Source organism: Terrapene carolina, unplaced genomic scaffold, assembly GCF_002925995.2.
Source record: "Terrapene carolina triunguis isolate 2854851 unplaced genomic scaffold, T_m_triunguis-2.0 Scaffold406, whole genome shotgun sequence".
NCBI classification, from domain to species: Eukaryota; Metazoa; Chordata; order Testudines; family Emydidae; genus Terrapene; species Terrapene triunguis.
This window is the reverse complement of record NW_020664757.1, coordinates 3,808,088-3,831,342: the sequence shown is the minus strand read 5'-3', so window position 1 is coordinate 3,831,342 and position 23,255 is coordinate 3,808,088. Positions and strand designations below refer to the sequence as shown.

The following is a 23,255-nucleotide window of genomic DNA, read 5'->3' as shown; positions in this document are numbered from 1 at the left end:
GAGACCACCTCCTCTCACTCCAGAAGGTTTTGGAGGGAACAGAAAAGACACCACTCCTTCTCTATTCAGGCATTTAGATGGAGTGGAGCTTCATATTAACTCAGACATCTAGTAGCCAGAGGCTGTCCCGTCACCACGAGCTGGGTCCAAGGACAGCAGCCTGCCTTTGTTAGAAATCCTAGGTGATCACCCCCTCACCTCCTTACCAACACCTGGGACAGGGAGAAGTGGGAGCCTGTGCTCATTTAAAGTATTGTCATAGAACCTTGCTGGCGGGGGCTATTACAGACTGGGGGTCTGTCTGGGTCTAACTGGGAAACACATGTTGTTTTGTGACCTCCATTTTGATTTTGTGAATGCCATTTTGTGATCATAATAATCATTGCAACTTTCACTTAGCAGTGCAACTTCCAGATTGGATTAAGACACCCACATGGGGTTGAAAACCATTCTACTCCTGACAAGGTCAGTCTATCCTGGACACGGTGTCCTCATGCTAGGGTGGGGGACACCACGACATGCAAGTGGACCAGACTAAGGAGAGGGAAGCTAGGAAGGGCTGCCTGGCCTAAGGCCACTAACCAGCCCTCAGACTAACTAGGAGCAGGGCCGGCTCCAGGCACTAGCCGAGCAAGCTGGTGCTTGAGGCGGCAGCTTGTAGGAGGCGGCATTCCGCCCAATCCTAGGGCGGCACGGCCGCTTTTTTTTTTTTTGTGTTCTGCTCCGGCTGCCCTGTAGGGGGCGGCGGTACGGAGGACGGGAGTGCCCTGCAGCAAGCCTGGCAGGGCAGCCCTCGTCCTTCCCTCCCAGCCGACCGGAGCAGCGCAGAGCCCTCCCGGCAGCGCCCCGCTGAAGCCCTGGCCGCCCCCTTCTCTCTCTCCCCCCACCCCCTTCCCCTCCCCCCGCTAGCCAGGGCACATCTGCAGCGCAGGGAGTCCCCCTGCACCCTGGCTCCGACCGCGCCGCAGGTGTTTTGTTTTGTTTTTTGCTTGGGGTGGCCAAAAAGCCAGAGCCGGCCCTGACTAGGAGAGGAGGGGGGTGAGATCAGAGCAGGGGGCTGCGTTATTTTCCAAAGATCTGTAACTCTCAAGTGCTTTCAAGAGTAAAAGTATCTGTGGTAAAGAAACTCTTTTGCTGGGTAGGAAATTGGTACATCAGTTTTTCCATAACAACCACCTCCCTTTAAAAACAAAAACCATTCATCTGCAGCTGAACTTAATTAAATAATTAAACAAGTCCCTTGCTAAACCTGTGTTCCTTGCTTTAATGCCATAGTGTCCCAGAAGGATTTCATTAGAGTCGCACAGCCAGGTGGGCTCTAGTGGAGAACATGTGTCATAACTATAAAGCGAAGGGTAACAGCTCTCCTGTGTACAGTACTATAAAATCCCTCCTGGCCAGAGACTCCAAAATCCTTTTACCTGTAAAGGGTTAAGAAGCTCGGATAACCTGGCTGACACTTGACCCAAAGGACCAATAAGGGGATAAGATACTTTCAAATCTTGGGGGGGGGAAAAGGCTTTTGTTTGTGCTCTTTGTTTTGGTTGTTGTTCGCTCTTGGGACTGAGAGGGACCAGACATCAATCCAGGTTCTCCACATCTTTCTAAACAAGTCTCTCCTATTTCAAACTTGTAAGTAAATAGCCAGGCAAGGCGTGTTAGTTTTCCTTTGTTTTCTCAACTTGTAAATGTACCTTTTACTAGAGTGTTTATCTTTGTTTGCTATACTTTGAACCTGAGGCTAGAGGGAGGTCCTCTGAGCTCTTTAAGTTTGATTACCCTGTAAAGTTATTTTCCATACTGATTTTACAGAGATGATTTTTACCTTTTTCTTTAATTAAAAGCCTTCTTTTTAAGAACCGGATTGATTTTTCCTTGTTTTTAGATCCAAGGGGGTTGGATCTGTATTCACCAGGAGTTGGTGAAAGGAAGGAGGGGGGATGGTTAATTTCTCCTTGTTTTAAGATCCCAGCGGGGTTGGAACTGTATTCACCAGGAGTTGGTGGGAGAAAGGAGGGGGATGGTTAATTTCTCCTTGTCTTAAGATCCAAAAGGTTTGGATCTGTATTCACCAGGGAATTGGTGAAAGGTTTCTCAAGGCTACCCAGGGAAGGGAATTAGCTTTGGGAATGGTGGCAGCAGACCAGATCTAAGCTGGTAGTTAAGCTTAGAAGTCTTCATGCAGGCCCCCACATTTGTACCCTAAAGTTCAAAGTGGGGAAGCAGCCTTGACAACATGTCTAAGCAACGTGTGCTCAGAAGGCTGTGGCACCAGTTCTGGGGGCTCAGGCAGCTGGATTGCCGGGTTCCACTGCCCAAGAAAGGTGTCAGACATGAAGTCTGCACTAGGGAGTGTGCCTGAGAGACCCAGAGCTAAGAACAGTGATCAGTCAGGACCCAGACCAAGGGGGATTAGAAGTACGTGGGCTGAGGATTGGAATCGATTTACAGCAGTCCATCCAGAAAGGAAGACTGGGACAAGTTGTAACTGGAACACCCAGCACCCTCATCTTCTATTTATAGATACATGTCCATCTTATAGAGTTAGCTTTACTGCTAGAAAGGGTCTGGTAAGTTTCTCAGCCCTGAACTTTTGTCCAGGATCTCAGCATCTCACATCTTGAATACTGCAATATCCTTTTCCTCTGGCTTTGACAAATGCAGTTTTGCCACTCTGATATCCATTCACAATGCTGCTGCAGAGATCACTTTCCTATCTTGTCACTTTGACCACATCACCCCTCTCCACACATCCTTCCATTGACTCCCGCTTCTCTATTGCATCCAACAGAAGCTGCTTATCTTAATTTTCAAGGCCTTTAATGAACTATCCCTGCTCTACCTATCATCTCTCATTCACTATCGACTGTGATGCCAGCTTTCTTTGCCCAACTGTTACATTTTTAAACAAGCACCGTTGTGTGCTCTCCAGTGCTGCCCCTCATGCTTCGATGGAGCTCCCCATAAATATCTGCAAAGCCACCTCATCATCCTTCAACACCCCCCTTAAAACTCTCCTTTGCCATGATGTCTACACAAAACAAAAACAACCCCCTGGCAACAGTTAGGCCACCAATACACTGATATCACTACCTATTATATAGGGCAATACTGTCTCATTGTTTCCTTGTAGTTTCCCATCTGTCTGTCTCCACCTGTTGTCTTTTGTCTTATACTTAGATTGTAAATTTTTTGGGGTAGGAACCATGTTTTTGTTCTGCGTACAGTGGCTAGCACAATGGGATCCTGCCCCATGACTAGGGCTCCTAGGTACTACAGTAATAATTACTTTAACCACATCATCAACCATCTTAATTTTTTTACACTGAAAATTATTTTTAATGCACAGTACAGAGATTAAGAGTGCAAGGTCTTTAGGGGAGCAATTATTACCTCATAAAAAAACTTAAGATTAACTAATCAATCCTGTCTATCAGTTTAAAGCTTTGAGGAGTTGTGCAGTGCTATGGGTTTGCAAATGACCGATAAGAGTGGTTATTAAATTTGCATCAAATCCATCCTTTGGACATTTGTACTACATGAAGGCTCCTCAGGATAAAATATGCCTCCAATACTCTGTGTCACATACAATACAAACGTTATCCATTTCTGTGAACTAACTCAGAGAACAAGCTGCATGTACCAGTTTTGCCTACCCACTTTTACTACCTATAACTGTGGATCCAGACAGTTTAGAGAGAGGTTTCACATTTTGTATCTGTGGTTCAGTGTAAACATTGCAGAAATAGAGACAAGGCAAAGAAAAAAGGACACAGTGGGCTTTGCTAAGCTACAGTAGTGTCAGGCACCACCAGACTATTGTGTAGGAAGAGGAAGCCTGTACCATCTACAAAGTCTTAATAAATCCCTGGAAAAACTTCAAATGTAAGTGATGGAAACAGAGGGAAAGGTGTTTGAGCTCTGAGAGTCAGCAAGTCCAATGTTCCTGTTAAAAATAATGTAAAACACATTAACATGAGTAGGACATTTCTCACTGCACGCATTCAAGTTAAAAATAGAAGACACTCACGTATAGCAATCACAACGCTGATCATAAGCAATTTCTTCAAGGTTTACATCAACATCCAAAGGGGGTCGGGTACCATCCTAAGGAGTTGGGGGTGATGGGAGAAGAAAAGAAATGGTATTTTTTTAGAAATAAGAAACCCCCAAAGTGACTATCACACAAAGATCATGTTGTGATCAGGCTGCACAATTTCCTGAGACTACAGGGGTGGGGGATTAGTACACCTCAGAAATGGACAAGAATGAAGACCAGGTCTGCAAAAACATTTGACACTGAATTGATTCAGAAAATGCTGCTGAATTCCAGTGCTGAGGCTAGGTGAGTCAAGGTCAGCATTACCCTTACAGAGAGGAGGAGGACTGTCCAATTATGCTGTTCACAATTCAAGAAGGATGCTGAAAAACTGGAGAGGATTCAGAGAAAAGCTACAGGAATACAGGATTGGAAAACATGATTTATAGGGAAAGACTCAAGGAGCTCAATCTATTTATCTGATCAAAGACACGGTTAAGGGGTAACTTGATCACAATCTACAAGTACCTACGTGGGCCACAGAAATTTGATAATCGGAGCGCTCTTCAATCTAGCAAACAAAAGTATATAACAAGATCCAATGGCTGAAAGTTGAAGCTGGACAAATTCAGACTGAAAATAAGGTGCAAATTTTTAATAGTAAGGGTAACCACTGAAATATTATGATGTTTTTCTCAGTGGGTAAATTTGGGACAATTCAATTTTCAGAAGTGGTTACATTTATACTGGACCTTTCAGCTGAAGAATCCCATCTACACCCAATATCAACACTGAAATGCAGCTACCTATGCCAGTGGTTCTCAACCAGGGGTACACGTACCCTTGGGGGTGCACAGATGTCTTCCAGGGGATACATCAACTCATCTAGATATTTGCCTAGTTTTACAACAGGCTACATAAAAAGCACTAGCGAAGTCAGTAAAAACTAAAATTTCATTAGCAAGTACTATGGGATCTTTACAGTGAACTGCATGGCACTCAAGTTAGTTACTTTGGAAGATTGAAGGGCAGAGTTGACCATGGTGAGGTCTGAACCTATGGTTGAACTTGAGGATTAGCTTTTCAAAACCATCCTCTCGTTCTGGTATAGAGAATTAGTAGAAATTTCCAAGTAGTCTCCTATTTCCAATTCCAATAAGCATCAACTTTGCATTAGAACTCCACAGCTGTATCCTAGCTTCCCGCTTCCTGGATTGGCAGGAGCTGGGCTTGATGACAAGATGTTGCATTCAGTCCTCCAAGGCAGAACGGCTGGAACATTTTGCATCACTTCAGAACAACTCCTCCCAATTGCTTCAGGCAAATTCTTCAGCTGGTGGCTAAAAGTGTTTAGATGGAAGGATGTTTACTTGTGATGCAGGAGATGGAAGGTGTGGAGTGTGTGTGGGAGAAGACGGCCAGGGGTGTGTGACATTGTGCAGTCTATATGGTTTTATAAAAACTTGATAATAAGTCAATATAATGTAACTGGGATAGTTTTAGAGAAAATATGGTAATAAGTGAATAGAACGTAACTGGGATATGCTTCATGCAAAAGGTCTCTTGTAAGGTATCATTACAAAGCTTATAATCTACTGAGTATGATCATTTGATTTGTATAAATGTACCACTCTTGTATCTAAAATTAGAAATATAAAATGTAACTCTGAAGGCCTATTGTAATTATGTAAAGTGTGGGCCATTAATGATGGTTTGGAATCTTGATGACTCCCATTAACCAGGACCATTGTCTGCAGATGGTTGTGTTTACCTGTTAGTCTTCCTGTATATGTGTGTGCTGGCAAGTGGGCAATGAAGTCTTGCAGTGACATGTGATCAGGTCACCTGAACTGGAATCCATCTTTAACCTGGTGCTTTTCCAGTGAGGGGGGGTGGAAACCCAGAGGGACAAAGGGTTCCCGCCTTATGCAAAAGATATATAAAGGGGTGGAAGAGAACAGAGGGGGAGAGGAGCCATCATGAAGAATCCCCTAGCAATCACCTGAGCTGCAACAAGAGCTGTACCAGGGGAAAGAATTGTGCCCAGGCCTGGAAGGTGTCCAGTCTGAGAAAAACTTACTGAAGCATCTCTGAGGGTGACATTATCTGTATTTAGTTTGATTAGACATAGATTTGCGCATTTTATTTTATTTTGCTTGGTGACTTACTTTGTTCTGTCTGTTACTACTTGGAACCACTTAAATCCTACTGTCTGTATTTAATAAAATCACTTTTTATTTAGTAATTTACTCAGAGTATGTATTAATACCTGAGGGAGCAAACAACTGTGCATATCTCTCTATCAGTGTTATAGAGGGCGAACAATTTATGAGTTTGCCCTGCATAAGCTTTATGCAGGGTAAAACGGATTTATCTGGGTTTAGACCCCACTGGGAGTTGGGCATCTGAGTGCTAAAGACAAGCACACTTCTGTGAGCTGTTTTCGGGTAAACTTGCAGCTTTGGGACAAGTGATTCAGACCCTGGGTCTGTGTTGGAGCCAGACGGGAGTGTCGGGCTCAGCAAGACAGGGTGCTGGAGTCCTGAACTGGCAGGGAAAACAGAAGCAGGGGTAGTCTTTGCACATCGGGTGGCAGCTCCCAAGGGGGTTTCTGTGATCCAACCCGTCACAGGGGGCCTTAGAGCTCTAGTAGTGAAACACAAACACACACCCCCAGGAAAGGGATGGGTGAGAGCCACCCACTCAAAAACACATACCTCTATCCTGATTGTGTCTTGTATTCAGGTATAACAAGTTTGAACGCATGCATATAAAAAAAGTAGTTTGATCACGCAGGTACTTTAAATATAATCTGCAAAAGGCTTGTGTCCTTTTTTGTTTATGATGTAAAAAAATGCCTGAAAGGGTATGTCTCCCATAACCTTCCTACATACTACCACCTTTACCTGGAGAAGGTGTGTTGTTCTTGTTTTTTTACATTAGAAATACAGGGTCTTTATCTAGTTTTGAAGACTTTATGGTGACTAGAGAACTAGTGCAATGACTAAGGCTACGAGTCAGTCACGGATTCCGTGATTTTACAACACCTCCATGACTTCCTGAAAATTATAATTCAGCCCCATGCAACAGGGCTGGGGCTCTCAGGGAAGGGACTTTTAGTCAGACTGTTTAAAACTCTTGCATCTACCGAAACATACTGAACTTCAATGCCTGACACACACTTGGAAGTGTTAAATCTTTAAAAAAATATTCCTTTCTTCCATCATTTAAAGAGTGAGAGAGTAGCTAAAGACTTCTCCAAGATCCCCATAAATTCTCCAGTTGAATTGGGTGGGGAGGACAAGAGGGGAGGAGGTAAACCCCAATCACAATAAAACATTTTCTTCCCCAAAAAAGCTTTCCGGGTCTTCTTTGTATACCACAAAACAACAACAAAAAATGGCAATTTTTAGGAGATACTTAACAGGTCCCCTTTAAAAAGAAATTGTTAAAATTACAACCCCATCTCCCATAATGTGTCCTCAAAACTGACTCGTTTAAAAAAAAAAAAAGAAACCCCAAAGAACAGTCCTCTCTATGGCTTCAAGAGCCAAGGTAACTAGGTTGTTTCAGATAGGCTGAGTAAATGGAGAGAGGCTTACTTCCACAATGCTATTATACAAGAACAACATGTGAGAAACGTATTTGAAGCAAGTCAGAGCCCTAGTGGGAGTCTAACTCTTGCATGAGTCATGACAGGAGCAGACATGTTCCAATCTCTCTCCACATTTTACCTTCCATTATGAGATTTATTAATAGCCCACATACATTCAACCATAACACTGCTTACAATTTCAAGGAGGTTTTTTTTTTTTTTTGCGCAATCTTCTTTCATGGTTTCCTCCACATCATTCATGGAGTCTTTAAAGTCCCATCCCTTCTCTAGATACAAGCCTCAGCCAATTTTCCAATTCAAGAAAGTTTGACGAGATTCTTTCAGAGCCATCAACACACTAGTCCCTTAGTAAAAGGAAGAGGTGCTTTTGAATAATGTAAAACACTCTTCATCTCTTATTACTGAGACAGCATTGTTATGCTATACCCTTTACCTAGGAGAAAGAAACACTGCAGCAGGAACAGAATCCAGGGCTCATGCTGGGCAGAGTAAGCCACTACCCAGAGATGGAATCCACAATTAAAAACAATTTTTTTTCACATCTGCCTCTTCCTGCAGCCCCAGCACACCCAAGTCTCCTATTGATCCCAATGGGAATTACATACACATAAATAACTATTGCTGAATAAGGTCTATAGCTGGAATTTGTATGTAAACTTTTATAATTCCACCATCAAACACCTTGGTGTGACAAAGATAGCAGACCCAACAGATATACAAAAGCATTGTATGCACATTCTTATGAAGGAATGAATCATCCCATTAATTTGTCCTAATTGTGAACATAACATGGGAACTAGCATTTTCAGTTTAATTCTCAAGTAAGGCAATTTTTTGATCACCTACTATTGTTCCATATCAACCTTAATCACTATGTTAAAAAGAAAAAGTTGGGTGCTTCTTTTAATGACTCTTTATTACCAGTTATTTTAATATTTTGTCATACTGGGCCCTGCAATTCTTCTGTGATTATAGTTTGTATAGTATCATTCCACCCAACTTCAAAAGAATGACCTCTCATAGTATAGATCTCTTTCCAAATACTCACTTTGGTGATGGTCTTTAAAATAGCAAGTCGATCCACAGGTGGTGGCAAACCCACATAGAGTGTTTTATCCAGTCTGCCAGGGCGCAGAATAGCTGGGTCAATTATGTCTGAGGAGAGGAAGACAAAATATAATCCTGAAATTAGATGCAGTACTAGAAATGTGTGTGGAATAAAAAAAAATGTCTTTAAGATACTGTTTCAATGATACCTCATACCAATCAGGTTAAAAAACAGAAAGAGAGATTGAATGGTTGGAGAAATTATAGTGAAAGAGATTTTATGTATATATGGTGGACATGTGCAGTCAGAGTTTTGGGATGCAGTCCATAACAAAATATCACAAATTGCTGGATATGTACTACCAAATGATCCGTTGGAAATCCTCCTGGGGCTTCCTAATGAAAATGGTCACAGAAAAGGAAATGAAGAATTAATCTCTCATCTGCTAGTAGTTGCTCGGTTATTGGTAGCCTATCTTTGGGAAAAGAAAAATAGCTCAACCATAGAGGAAAGATTAAAAAAAAAGGAGGCTGTGATTATGGAAAATTAACACACCAATTACATATCCAGCAAGATGGACAGAGAGATACTTAGATATTTGGTTACCTTTCAGTCAGTACTCAGATACAGCATATTCATCTGCAAAAAGAGGCAGCACACCTGTCCAAGTTTTTTAATATTAACATTTGATAGACACGCCTGGTCTGTTAAATGTGTATATAGCCATTTAATTCAATTTAATAAAATCTTTAAAAACAACATATTATAGGTGTTATGATGATGCTCCCTCTGTAATATGGTACCATCCTGTTAAACAGAAAACATCAACGACCACAGTCTCATAAAAGGTCTCTAAACAAAAGCTAACCGTTGTACTGATTGTTTTGTTTCTGATATTTACCCAGCAAGGATTTGTAAACTATGTAAAAACTTCTTAAATAAAATAAAATAAAAAATAAAAAAAATAAAAATAAAATAAAGTGTGCATGGAAGGCACAGCAGACAACATTTGAAGCTTTGAAGACAAAAAACAGTTTGATAAACAACTGTTACTGCCACCAAGTGGGAACCGACATTGTCTAGTTCACAGTCCACTCACGTGTCTGGTGTGACACAAGTGTAAGTCTACCCCTCAAGTATCAGTTGAGCCTACTGACAGATATAGGCAGCTTTTTCTTGTTCGGAAATATACTCAGAGAACATTTGTTTGTCACACCTGAGAGCACTGACATAGCTGAACAAGGAGTTCTACATGAATTCACAAAAGGAAAAAATATTTTCACCTTGTTCTCTTGGGGGTAAGGAAAGAATTCTTGCCAAATCAACTAGAGCCAAAAATGTTTAAAGTAATATAAAAGGTAAATTAAGAATCAATGTTCATCTTGGCAAAGTACAGCTATGCAGGTGAAAACACTTTCTTATAAACAATCCTCCTTTTTATTGTTCATTTGCATTGCTATAGGATCTTACTCTTCTGGAAGGTAACAGAGGAGATGAAGTGTTCTTTGAACACATTAAAATATTAGATGGTGCTGCAAAGCACCACATGAACTTGGTCTTCTGAGAGGCAGTGCAGACCAGGGACTCCGGACTCTATTTGGTCTTGGGAGAGAAATGAACATGGAGATGAGAGAAACTGGAATCCTTCATGAAGTCAAATATTCGCAGGAGGCCATTCACTGTTTTAAGTACTGCTGGAATCTATAGGAGCTTTTAAGCACCACAGGCATATATGCAGAGTCTTCAAACACAGCAGGAGTCCATAAATACTAAAAACCTATTGTAGTAAGAGAGAGGAAAAATGGTCCAATAGTTAGGGCGCTAGTCTCAGGTTTGGGAGAGACCCAGCTCCACTACACACTTTCTGTGTGAACCACAGCCAAGTCACTTAGGGTACGTCTACACTTACCGTAGGGTCCGGCGGCAGGCATCCGATGTTCTGGGATCGATTTATCGCGTCTGGTTAAGACGCGATAAATCGATCCCGGATCGATCCCGGAAGTGCCCCGGATCGATCCCGGAAGTGCTCGCCGTCGACGCCGGTACTCCAGCTCGGCGAGTAGAGTACGCGGCATCGACGGGGGAGCCTTCCTGCCGCGTCTGGACCCACGGTAAGTTCGGACTAAGGTACTTCGAATTCAGCTACGTTATTAACGTAGCTGAATTTGCGTACCTTAGTCCGAAGTGGGGGGGTAGTGTAGACCAGGCCTAAGCCTCTCTCTTTGCCTTCATTTTCCAGCTGTAAAATGGGGATAATAGCACTGCCATACCTAACAGAGGTGTTGTGAGGATAAATACAGTAAAGACTGTTAGGTGCTCAAATATCCAGGTAATGGGAGCAACTTTGGATACACGATTATTAAAGTCTAAAGGTATTTATTAAAAATATAAATTTCTTTGAAGACTGGTAGAAAGGTTTAGAAAGGATGCAAGAAAACACAGCTATTACAAACAACTACATATTAATGTTACAATTAAGAAAACCTAATATTAAAAAGCCTGGAAAAGCTCAATTAATCCAGACAAAGATCCTAATACCCTTATAGATCATATATGCACTTACAAAAATTCAGAGGTGTGAAAAATTATGAGAGGTGCAAGATAGGTTCATACCAGCCTAAAGAGATGCAAAAAAGAAGGGAATCCAGCAGCACATGAGCTCTTCAGGGGGTAGACTCTCTTTTCTGTGTTTGTACAGTGCTTATCACAACGGAGCACCAAAGGAGACTGAGGCAATTGTATGCTACCATAATTTACTACTACTAATAGTAATCCTGGATTTAGAATTGTACTCTGTTTTGTGCAAAGGTTACAGTTACATTCGGTGTATTAAATATCCTTCACCTCTGAGAGAAAACTGTGATATAAAGAGGAAATAAACAGGTCAAAGGTGTGCTGACTACCTTTTTCTTCTAGCAATACCATCAACAAACCAGTGTTTTCCCAAGATACAGCAGTCACGCATCCATTTTAATAGACAGACTGTGCATTCAGATGGCCCTAAGTAGTTAATGGCCATAAATTCACCTCTTGTGAACTGAAAGGTTGGAGAAATCTGCTGCTAGATATAGATGTTGTGGGTAAAGAAGCACAGGCAATTTATCCCTATTGCTGAAGAATCCTGGTTTCTTTCAAATCACAGACTAAGGAAATATATTAGATGAAATCATAGTCGGGTGTCACTCTAGTTGGATATCATAGATAGTCAGAAAAAGGAATGGAAGTACATCCATAGACATGGCACACAGACACACCTCTAGTGGTGTTAGCTACTGCAGGTATAATGGTGGAAGGTCACAGACTGAAGAGTGATGTACTGTAGACTCTTCATCAGGCAAGGTAAGGTTTAGACAAGATTGGTGTCCAGGCCTGCATTTTTTCCCTTATTCTTCTAAGCACAGGGCTGTCAACAACATTATCCTTTTCTGGCACAAATACACTTTCCAGGCGCTATGTATGTGTGTGTGTTATGGGGAAAGTTATGCCACATTAAGAACAGATGACAAGAAGTCATTCCAATAGCTAAGAATTGCTTTTAGTGCAATGGTATCAAACACTATGCACTTTTATTCTACTTTCCATCTGAGGATCTCAAAGTGCTTTACAAATATTAAATTAAGCCTCACAATTCCCCTATATGGTAAGTATGATTCCCATTTTACAAACAGGAGGTTAAGCACAGAGAAGTTAAGTGACTTGTCCAAGGATACACAATAAGTTAGTGACAAAGTCTAGTAAAACACTCAGCTCTAACTCCCACTTACTTTAACTAATAATCAGGACAGGCTCCAGGGTTTTTGCCGCCCCAAGCAGTGGAAAAAGAAAAAAAAGCCGTGATCGCAATCAGCGGCAGCTCAGCCGCACCGCTTTCTTCTTCGGCGGCAATTCGGTGGCAGGTCTTTCCCTCCGAGAGGGGAATGAGGGACTCACGGCCGAATTGCTGCCGAAGAGCCCGACGTGCCGCCCCTTCCCCTTGGCCGCCCCAAGCACCTGTTTGCTAAGCTGGTGCCTGGAGCTGGCCCAGCTAATAATCTATACTTCCTCTTACCCCTTTTTTCAGTCACTGGCCCTTAAATGATCCTGAGAACCTGAATGATTACACTTCTGTAATGGGGAAAGAAAAATTTACTCAATGTTTACCCTAAGGTGGTGCTCAGCATTTGTTTAATCATTTTGGATAACATCCAACTCTTTTCCATAAGTATCTTACACCACGCAAATTACAAAATGAGCTTACACAACAAAGAACATAACTACGTGACAGAGCTACCTAAAGAGCTAGGACAAGAGTCAACAAGGTTTGTGGATAAATTTAATATACTCAATAGAATGAGACAGGTTACTAATTATTGCAGACCAAAATCCACAATGGTTTCTACAGAATTTTGGAACAATTCAAACCCTACTTATAGCAATGATTCTTAATGTTCTTGTAAACTAAGGCCTGGGCTACACCACAAAATTAAGTTGGCATCATGTGACCAAATGACAGAGGGCACAGGAGACGCACAGAGTTTTACAGAGTCCCCTGGATCAAGTATAGGTACAATAGTTTACCAAAGGGTGGCATGTAAGGTCTCTACCAAAAGTCAGTAGCCCACTAGTAGTCAATCATTTCAAAATGTATATATGAGTAATATGTAAGGAGTTATGTATCTATTCTGGAAACTATGTTCTCAAAGCCTTGAACTTAAGGCAGGTAACCAAGAGGTGATGTATTAAGCAGGTTCCTTTCAAGCAGGAAGTTGCACACGCTTATCTCCCTGTCTGGTCCCACAACATAAGACTATCTGCATATGGAGCCAGATGCTAATTAAAAGACTGCAAGGTCAACAAGAGAGGGAGGCTGTGGGGAAGAACAAAACAAAACAAACGAGGATGTCCTGTTTATGGAAAAGAACAAAGAACTGTACTGATTTATCTATGTTACCCAGTAGATGCCCGGGATCTTTTACTGAAGAGAAACTGTCAGCATGTTTTGTCTGGAAAATGCTGCAAAGATTTTGGGTGAGCTAAACTTCAGTAGACAGGAGAGTATCTTGGTAATGGTTTAGGCTTTAGAATGAGTGTTATGATTTTATTTTACATGTTGCCATTTGTTTCCAATACTTTGACTCGCTACTTCTCAAATCTTTAAGTGTCCAGTGGAACAGGAGAAGGATACTCCAGGGCAATGCTCAGAGATTGGAGGGTCCAATTGCTAACATGCAGAGGAACAGTGGAGGCGGGGGGGGGGGGCAGTGCTTGTGTTGCCCGTGGCCGGTGGAGTCAGGGAGCTGACACATGACAAGCACAAGGCTTCCTCATGGTAAGGGCAGGTGGTAGTGAAGTGCCTCACAACTGTGGGTATCCCCAAGAAGAGTAACAGTTAGTAATGACTGAGAATCACAATCCTGTGTAGCAGGAGACATTTTATGGCCTTACACACTTGGGTCACAATGACCTCCACTGTGGATTTTCCAACTCCAAAATAATTGCCCACTGACTGACAGCAATTTGATGTTGCAAATTTCCAGAGCATGATTGCCACTTGCTTCTCCACTTTCAACGCTGCTCATTTTGGTGTCCCTGCACCAGAGGGCTGGGGCAAGCTTGGCACCCAGCCCCAGAAATGTGTCCTTTTGCATCCAAAAGTTCTGCAGCCACTGCTTGCTGTTCCAAACCTGCATTATGAGATGATCCCACCAATCAGTGCTTATTTCTTGGGTCCAAAAATGGCACTTTGCCACATGGAGCTGCTTCATGAACGCCATCAGCAACCTAGCATTCTGTGTGCAGTGTCCAGTTGTGCTCAGACACCTCTGCATCACCCTCATCACAACCCCAACTGCAGCAATACACCCTCAAGCTGTGCAAATACTAGAGAATTGTGCATCCTGCATTAGCAACAGACGAGAGAATTGTGCTGAGGTCTGCAGGCTCCATGCTTCTGTCAGAGAGATGGTGGATACCAACAAGTGCTGTGTGGACTATGGGAGAGTTTTTTTAAAAATGGAGCAAAAATTAGGGAATGTGAAAAGTCTGATGGGGTGTAGAAAGTGGCATGGTGGGAACTTGACCCTATCTCCCACAAATCCCTGGGCCATGGGCTACTGTGCCACAAAGCATTGCAAAAATGTCCCAAAAGGGACTGCACTGGATGGTAGTGCAGGGCACAGTGGGGAACCTACCCAGGGTGTGCCACACTTTACATCAACACAAGCACTCCTGGTGAGTATGTGCCGTGCTGACACAAGCAGCCAAGTGTGCATGTGCCAGAGCAATACACAAACTTCAGTGGCTGTAACTTGTGTCAACCAAACTTTGTAGTACAGACCTGGCGAACGTCTTCGATCCCAGATTCTGGGACAGTAGTGGAGTGAAAAACACAATACAATTATTTGACCCCATCTGGGCTTTAAAGACCTTTACCTGAGATAGCACATCTGCCTCTTTTTCACTCTCTGAATTTCTTGAAAAACTGGGAGCTCTAAGGCTTAATTCTCTTTAGATTAACTAGACAGTTTGACTTTGGTTCCACATGCAAAGGGAAAGAGATGCAATTAAGTTTAGGGTATCGAATCTCTGCTATTATGACAGTAATCAGAAAGATTTAAAAGAGTTCATCAAGGTCATTTGGTATGTGCAACAAGAACTTCAGAAACATCCTGTATTTAAAAGAGAAGTTGGAAGTCCTGTTTTAGAACTCTTAGCATGTGATGCCATTATCATAACAGATTTCACAGGACTGGTGAAGAATAAATCCTTCTCTTCCATGTAAAGTAGGAATCAGATAGTTCCTAAGGGTTTTATATTTTAAAAGTTTTTACTAAAGATCAGTATTTGTCTCCATTACCAACAGCTCTACAGTATTAAAGGAAGTTACAGTCTTACTTTTATGTCTGAGCAATACTGATACAATTAAACTAAGGCCTGCTCCACACACAGATTTTGTACCAGTATAACTATATCAGTTAGTGGTGTCATTTTCCCCCAAACAATAGTTATACTAGTACAGTAACTCCTCACTTTAAGTCATCCCAGTTAATGTTGTTTCGTTGCTGATCAATTAGGGAACATGCTCATTTAAAGTTGTGCAATGCTCCACTCTTACGTTGTTTGGCTGCGTGCTTTCTCCACAGCTGGCAGCCTCCCTACGCCCCCCACCCCTCCCAGCGCCCCCCCCCCCCTGGCAGACCCCGCAGATCAGCGTCTTCCCCCCCCCCCCCCCCCCCGCCTGCGGCAATCAGCTGGCTTGCGGCGTTTCGGGGGCAGGAGGGATGGGGGAGGAGCGAGGACTCAGCACACAGGCTCCTCCCTCCCTCCCCTGCCTCCCGAACGCCGCAAGCCAGCTGATTGCCTCAGGCAGGAGGCAGGGGGGAGGAGCCTGCACGTGCAGGGTCCTCACTCCTCCCCCCTCCCTCCTACCCCCAAACACCGCAAGCCAGCTGATTGCGCCGGGCAGGAGGGGGGGAGGAGGAGCGAGGACTCGGTGTGCAGGCTCCCCCTCCCTCCCCAATGCCGCAAGCCAGCTGATTGCCCTGGGCAGGAGGCGGGACCTGCGCTCTGAGTCCTTGCGCCTCCCCCTTTCCTCCTGCCCCCTAAACACCGCAAGCCAGCTGATTGCCCCAGGCAGGGGGGAGGGAGGGGAGAGGAGCGAGGACTCGGCGTGCAGGCTCCCCCTCCCTCTCCTGCCGGCGGCAATCAGCTGGCTTGCAGTGTTTAGAGGGGAGGGAGGGGGAGGAGCGAGGACGCAGCGTGGAAAGTAAAGGGGGAGGAGGTGGGGAGGGAGAAGAGGCAGGTCAAGGATGGGGGTTTGGGGGAAGGGGGGAGTGGGCGGGCTGAGGGTTGAACGCCCCCCCCACCCCCGCCCCTGGTGCTTGCAGAGTAGGGGAAGCTGCCGCTGCTGCGCAACGTGCTTCTCCTAGCCTACAGCACCTTCAGCCTCTTTGCCTGCCTCATCTCCAGTGCCAGTGGGCTGTGCCTGTGTAGGGTAAGGCAGGGGCACCTCCCAACTATAATACTGTACTGTATGTACAGTATGTTGGTAAACACACAGCACATGCACAATACTCCCCCCCAGCGTAGTATTAAATTGCTTGTTTAAAACTGTTTAAAAAGTAAAAAAAAACTTTTTTCAAGAAAAAAAAAAAAAAAAAAAAAATTCCCTGGAACCTAACCCCCCTATTTACATTGATTCTTAAGGGGAAATTGGATTCGCTTAACATCGTTTCACTTAAAGTCGCATTTTTCAGGAACATAACTACAATGTTAAGGGTACGTCTATACTTACTTCCTGGTCCGGATGTAAGCGATCGATCTTCTGGGATCGATTTATCGTGTCTTGTCTAGACGCGATAAATCGATCCCGGATCGATCCCGGAAGTGTTTGCCATCGACACCGGTACTCCAGCTCAGCGAGAGGAGTATGCGGCATCGATGGGGGAGCCTGCCTGCAGCGTCTGGACCCGCGGTAAGTTCGAACTAAGGTACTTCGAATTCAGCTACGTTATTAACGTAGCTGAATTTGCATACCTTAGTTCGAAGTGGGGGGTTAGTGTGGACCAGGCCTAAGTGAGGAGTTACTGTACAATCCCTACTGTGGTTGCTGTTATACCAGTATAAAAGTAATCTATATCTGCATAGCTTATTCCCTTTTGCATATGGGAGGAGCTAGATCAAGATAAAGAACCTTTATACCAGCAAACCGCATCCACACGAGGGGAGAGGATGTTGCACTGCTTTAACTATACCAGAATAGTTAAAGCAGAACAAACTGTATGTAAACAAGGCCTGAGTAGCAACCATTTGTCCTTTACTATACTGGAGGCGTGATAGTCTGCCATGATACATGGAATTGAAGAGACAGGAAATTTTTTTGTGTGATCTTTCTACCATTAGGATAGTAAGCTAGAATTTTTGGATTCTTGAACAACTGCAAATTGCGTATTCATTGTTGGAATTGCTCAGAGAAAATAGACAACTGAGTTTCTCTCAATTCCACAAGAGCCAGAATAATCTATGAAACATTTTGAACTGCATCAGTTTAAGGATCACATATGTTAGCTCATTTTCTTTGTTTGGTTCAATTCTCACATGAATTCCAGATCTTTTCACCAAATACACTTTAAATAAATGGGTCTTATGCCATGTAATACATTCATCCATGAAGCCTGATGAGCTAGAGATCTCAATTTTCCTAAGAACTCATTATTAAATACTTGCTTTGGGCACAAACACTAATTTCAAGGTTCTGTGCATATAATAATAGATTTGTGAATTCTGCCAAGATGTCTTAATCTATCAATTTTATTTTTTTTCAGCTGTAACACATACTAAACTTCTTGGATCTTCATGTGTTTCTTTCTGCACCCAAAATATTAGCTGGTCATTATCTTTAAGTGATCATTTATAAACTGAATATTTTACACTGTGCAATTATATCCTGCAGTGTTTTTTTATTCAGTGTTCTATGTATGCATTGCAAGGGAATTAAAGGGCTGATCCAGTGCTCAAGGTCTCCTATTGTCATCAATGGGCACAATGAGGTAACAGCCTCTATGCAATTTGAACAGTTTCCTGGAGATCTGGCGGTAGGGGAAAAAAGTTATAATGTGCCCCCAAGACATAAGTTCCCTTTTGTAACTGCAAATAATGTACCCGAGTCACAGAGTGCACTTTTCTAACAGCCTTTGCTTGGAGTACATTAGGTATACTCAGGAAGTACTGCTTGTTTCCAGGAGCAATTCCAAGTACAGACCTGCCTTGGAGCCCAGCGGATGCACTGCATACAGGTAACAGCCGATAAATCACTTCAGTTAGACAAAGGAGTAGTGAAGGCAGTCAAGCCTATGGGGAACATGAATATGACCTGGAACAAGCCATTAAAGCAGAACAGTAGAAATATTTGTACTCTTCAGCAGGAAGAAATGCAAACCTGTGCTCTTCAGAACAGCAGCACTTACACTGCCAAAATACTTTCACCCCACAACTCACATTTGGAGGGCGACTGTTCATAGTGAGTGAGAAAACCCGTTTGGATCCAGATTGCACATTTCATTTCAAACAACAGATTTCCAATATTATTTATCTAGTGCTGAACTGAACTGAACCTATACCAAGTAAGAAGTTCTCTGTTTGGTGGGGTTAACATTGTAGGGGCACAGGCAGATGATATGCCTGTTCTTTAAGTCTGGACATTTGACAATTTACCAGACAAAAACCGAAAATTTAAAGTGTGCTTTGACAGTTACAGGAAGTTCGTTTAATAGATATAAGGTGTGATGGTGGTGGAATGCCCCCCATTGTCTCATAAGAAGTACTTGCTCAAAAGTTTTCAACAGCATAATAAAACATAGTGCCAAGTGAGGATTACAATTGTAACTAGAGCAGAGACATGTAGTTTCAAGAGATAGCTGCCCCTGCCCCTTTTGTATGGCTGTGAGACCCCTCTGGAATTACCCCTCCTTCAAGCCCCCTCAGCCTCAGAATCATTCATGGAAAAGCCTCACTTTGGGGACTCCAGGGCCCATGCTGCTCCATCCCTCCACCCAGCCATGAGTTCAGAAACTCAGCTGGCAGGAGCAGAGACAAGCAGTTGCAGAAGGGATCCTAGGGCACTGATGAGACCAGACTGCTTTTTTCAGGTTTTATTCTGGACATTCTTTCCCCTACCTTGACTTGTTTTCACTCCATTTCCCACCCTCCCTGTCTCTTTACTTCAGCCTCTCTCATTACGCCTTGCATGGTCCCCTTCTCCCCAGCTACCTTATCCCCCTCTCTTCAATGTCCCCTCTCCCTTCCTTTGTCTCTGTTTATCTAATTCCTTCTTAACAAAACCACACCCAAATTAAAAACCACAAACACCAAAAAAACTGCAGAACTAACACAGCATTTGCAGACCTTCATATTGTTCATTCTAAGTTCTCTCTCTTTATACCCACTCTTTGCCTTGTCCATTGAGATTGAAAATTCTCCAGGACAAGGAATGCCTCTTACTCGGATTGTACAATGCATAGTAGCATGGGACCCAGGCCTCAGTTTGGTCCATAAGCGATTCTATTATACAAATAATATGAGTGAGTTTTAAGAAGCGTTATGTTAAACAAAAAGACAGTTGTGTGTGTATTAAGTGGAGAAGCTGTTGCTAGCATATATGAAAGTCACCCAGAGTACATCTACACAGCAAGCAGAAACCCATGGTAGCAAGTCTCAGAGCTCAGGTCTACAGACTTGAGCTTGCACTGTGGCACTGAAGATAGCTGTGTCAATGTTTGGACTTGGGCTGAGCCTAGGGCACTAGGCTTCAGAACCTGAGGCTCAGAGGTGAAAGTAAGCCGGTCTGGTCCAGTACGCCGTGCCGGACTGGACCAGCTTCTCCGGCGGTGATTTAAAGGGCCCAGGGCTCCAGCCGCTGCGGGGAGCCCCGAGCCCTTTAAATCACCGCTGGAGCTCCGGCAGCCAGGCTCGGGCGGGGATTTAAAGGGCCCGGTGCTCCCCAGAGCGGCCGGAGCCTCTGGCCCTTTTAATCATGAAAGGCCTCATCTCTTCTGGTTGAGGCCACGTCTCTTCCAGTTGAGGCCATGCCCCCCACTCAGGACTCCGGCGTACCGGTAAGCCCTTTAAGTTACTTTCACCCCTGCTGAGGCTTCAACCCAAATGTCTACACAGCTATTTTTAAACACTGCAGCGCGAGCCCAAGTCTGTAGACCCAAGCTCTGAGATTTGCTACCACAGGTTTCTGCTTGCTGTGTAGACATACCCCAAGATTTCAGGAGTCAAACAAACAATGGGGACAGAGTGGCCAGAAACATGACCAGGATGAGAGGAAGGCAACTGAAAAAACAGGACGTGCTAGGGTTCTTGAGAATACGTTTTTTTCGGGAGCGGGGGGTGTGTGAAGAGGGGAGAGAAGGAAGGTTATGGAGTGGAGAGAGGAGATAGATGAGATGGTATATGGAAAATCTGGTATAAAATATACAAAGCCATAAACTTAAACTACAAAGATGAGTGGTAAACAATGTAAGCAGAAAGGAGCATGCACTGCGTGCACTATTTCTAATCGTATTTTCTAAATTCCAAGGACCTAATTCAAAGCCCACTGAAGTTAATGGCAATTTTTCCATTGATCTCAATAAGCTCTGGAACCAACTGAGAGAGCTTTATAGCTGAACAAGTTAACTTCATTTTACATCCTGTCAGTCGTGACAACTTGGAATAGACTGATGTCTGCATGAAACTTGGTCTATGCCAGGGTCTTATTCTGAACAACCACTGTGCTTTTATGTACACAAAAAGGTTAGTTGAAAGTCACCTGACCTCAGCTGAATATTAAAAAATGCAAACAAAAAATACAAGCAAGACAACATACCTGCTTTAAGGGTCACAGTCAATTAAGCCTTAAATTAGATTATATAAATTAAGGTTTTAAAACAACCTTAAATGTAGAAATGTTTTCTTGACTTCTCTATGAAATAGTGTTTGAGTTCACATCTCCTGCGGTGTTTGCAACCCATACCTTGTATCATTTTGTTAGTAAATGAGAACCAGAAAATGACTCTTCATTGTTCAAGCAGAGAGAAACATAAGTAGTAAACATAAATGGTGAAGAGTTAGATATTGAAAGTTGTTTCAGTTGTAGTAAGCTAAGGTGGTGTTAATAACACAAGTATTAGTACTTGTTTCTAAAATATATTTTTTAAACCTGAGAGTCCCTTTGTGGAAAAAATAGCAAGCTTGTTTGTTTGTTTGTTTTTTATTTCTCACCTGGCCTGTTGGTAGCCGCCATAATGAAAACCTGCTGACGATTTTCCAGACCATCCATCTCTGTTAGCAACTGGTTTACCACACGGACACTGGCACCTGCCTGAAAACAATAATGTGGTTCCAACAAAATTGAGAAAGCAAGCAAGAATGTGAATCATTTAAATACAGAAAAAAGTACTTATTAGTCTTCCAAAATACCACTCCCAAGATTATGCTTCTCTCGCAGCACTTTGATCAAGATTCATTCCTGACCACTTCCCTCATCTCCTTTGCTCACCACCAGCCCAGCGTCATGTGTCACGCCACCTTTGTACCTGGCACACATCTCATATGTAACAGGTGACAAGCATCCTCCTTCTCATTAAATAAAAAAAAAATGAGGACTATGCTATCCTGTGAAGCACTCGCTACTTGAACCACCCACCATTCTGTTTGTCTTGCTTAAATATAGACAATAAAAACCACATATGCACAGGCTTTGAGAGCCCAATTAAACTTCTAAACCAAATACATTTTGACCAGCTCAACTCAACTCATAATTAAATACAGTAGAACCTCAGAGTTAGGAACACCAGAGTTACAAACTGACCAGTCAACCACACACCTCATCTGGAATGGGAAATACACAATCAGGCAGCAGCAGAGACACCCCTCCCCCCCCAAAGGCAGCAAATACAGTACAGTGCTGTGTTAAACTACTAAAAAAAATAAGAAAGCAGCATTTTTCTTCTGTATAGTAAAGTTTCAAAGCTGTATTAAGTCAATGTTCAGTTGTAAACTTTTGAGAGAATCACCATAACATTCTGTTCAGAGTTACCAACAACCGCCATTCCCGAGGTGTTCATAACTCTGAGGTCCTACTGTACTAACATCCCATTATAGCTACTACTGTTCTAAACTCTATTGTATACTACTCAACACATGCTTTAAAATTACAAGATCTTGGACAGGGACTCTATTAGCGAAGTAGACTTATAAGTCTCTCTTAAAAAAGTGGAATCCTATTGAACTTTGCTTTTCATGAAAGTTAGGCTAAGAGCAATGGCTAGAAATATGCCTCTATTAGCAGACAAATGTAACTAGACATGACAAGGAAGAATAGGTGGAGAGATATGGGAAATTCTAAGTAGGGGACAAGGACACAATTACAAGAGGAGATTGTTCGGTGGTTCTGCAGATGTCTACTTGGTTGTTTTATGATTTATACTTTTATTCAGAAATTAAATATAAAAAAACATCAACCTGCCCAGAATTGACAGATAATCAAATCAATGGTAGAAATAACACACATTATTGTAAAAAGCAAATGGAAACACCTAAGATGATAGGAATCCCAACTATGCACCACAAGAATTGTAGCTCTGATACTGGAGCATAGGCAAAATAGCACCAGTTTCCTTTAGCTCGATCACTGTAGGACAGGGAGTCCTCAAAATTATGTTGAGGAACTATACAGACCTAAGATCTGACTCACTACTGCACTACTCCAGTTTTATGCTGATGTAATTTCACTGAAGCTACACCAATGTACAAACTGGAGTAACAAAATGACTCAGGCCCATAGTGTTTATATTGATTTGGGCCCCAAATCCATGTCCTACAGAGTTCACAGCTCAGCGCCTGGCAGGGACTCATCAGCCTGGCTGTGCTTTGCAACAATATAAATTTCTGCACTTTCTGAAGGTGGGGTAGGAACAGGGGACTTAGAGGCAAGCTGCTCAAACTCCCTCGTTCCTACCCATAGGAAGGAGTTGCACTCTACCCAACCCACCGATGACAATGCACAGACACAGTGACTCCATGACTAC

General features: G+C 42.9%; 1 protein-coding gene across 1 annotated transcript in view; it reads right to left on the bottom strand.

Moving 5' to 3' along the window:
* The window catches only part of NVL (nuclear VCP like), a 65,931-nt gene that overhangs the window by 14,272 nt on the left and 28,404 nt on the right, over positions 1-23,255 (bottom strand). Inside the window, exons 18-20 of the mRNA XM_026658185.2 lie at positions 21,448-21,547; positions 8,704-8,810; positions 4,031-4,107 (exon numbers count right to left, since the gene is read on the bottom strand). Of these exons, the coding sequence (XP_026513970.1) occupies positions 4,031-4,107; positions 8,704-8,810; positions 21,448-21,547 (284 nt within the window). The remainder of the gene's footprint in view (positions 1-4,030; positions 4,108-8,703; positions 8,811-21,447; positions 21,548-23,255) is intronic.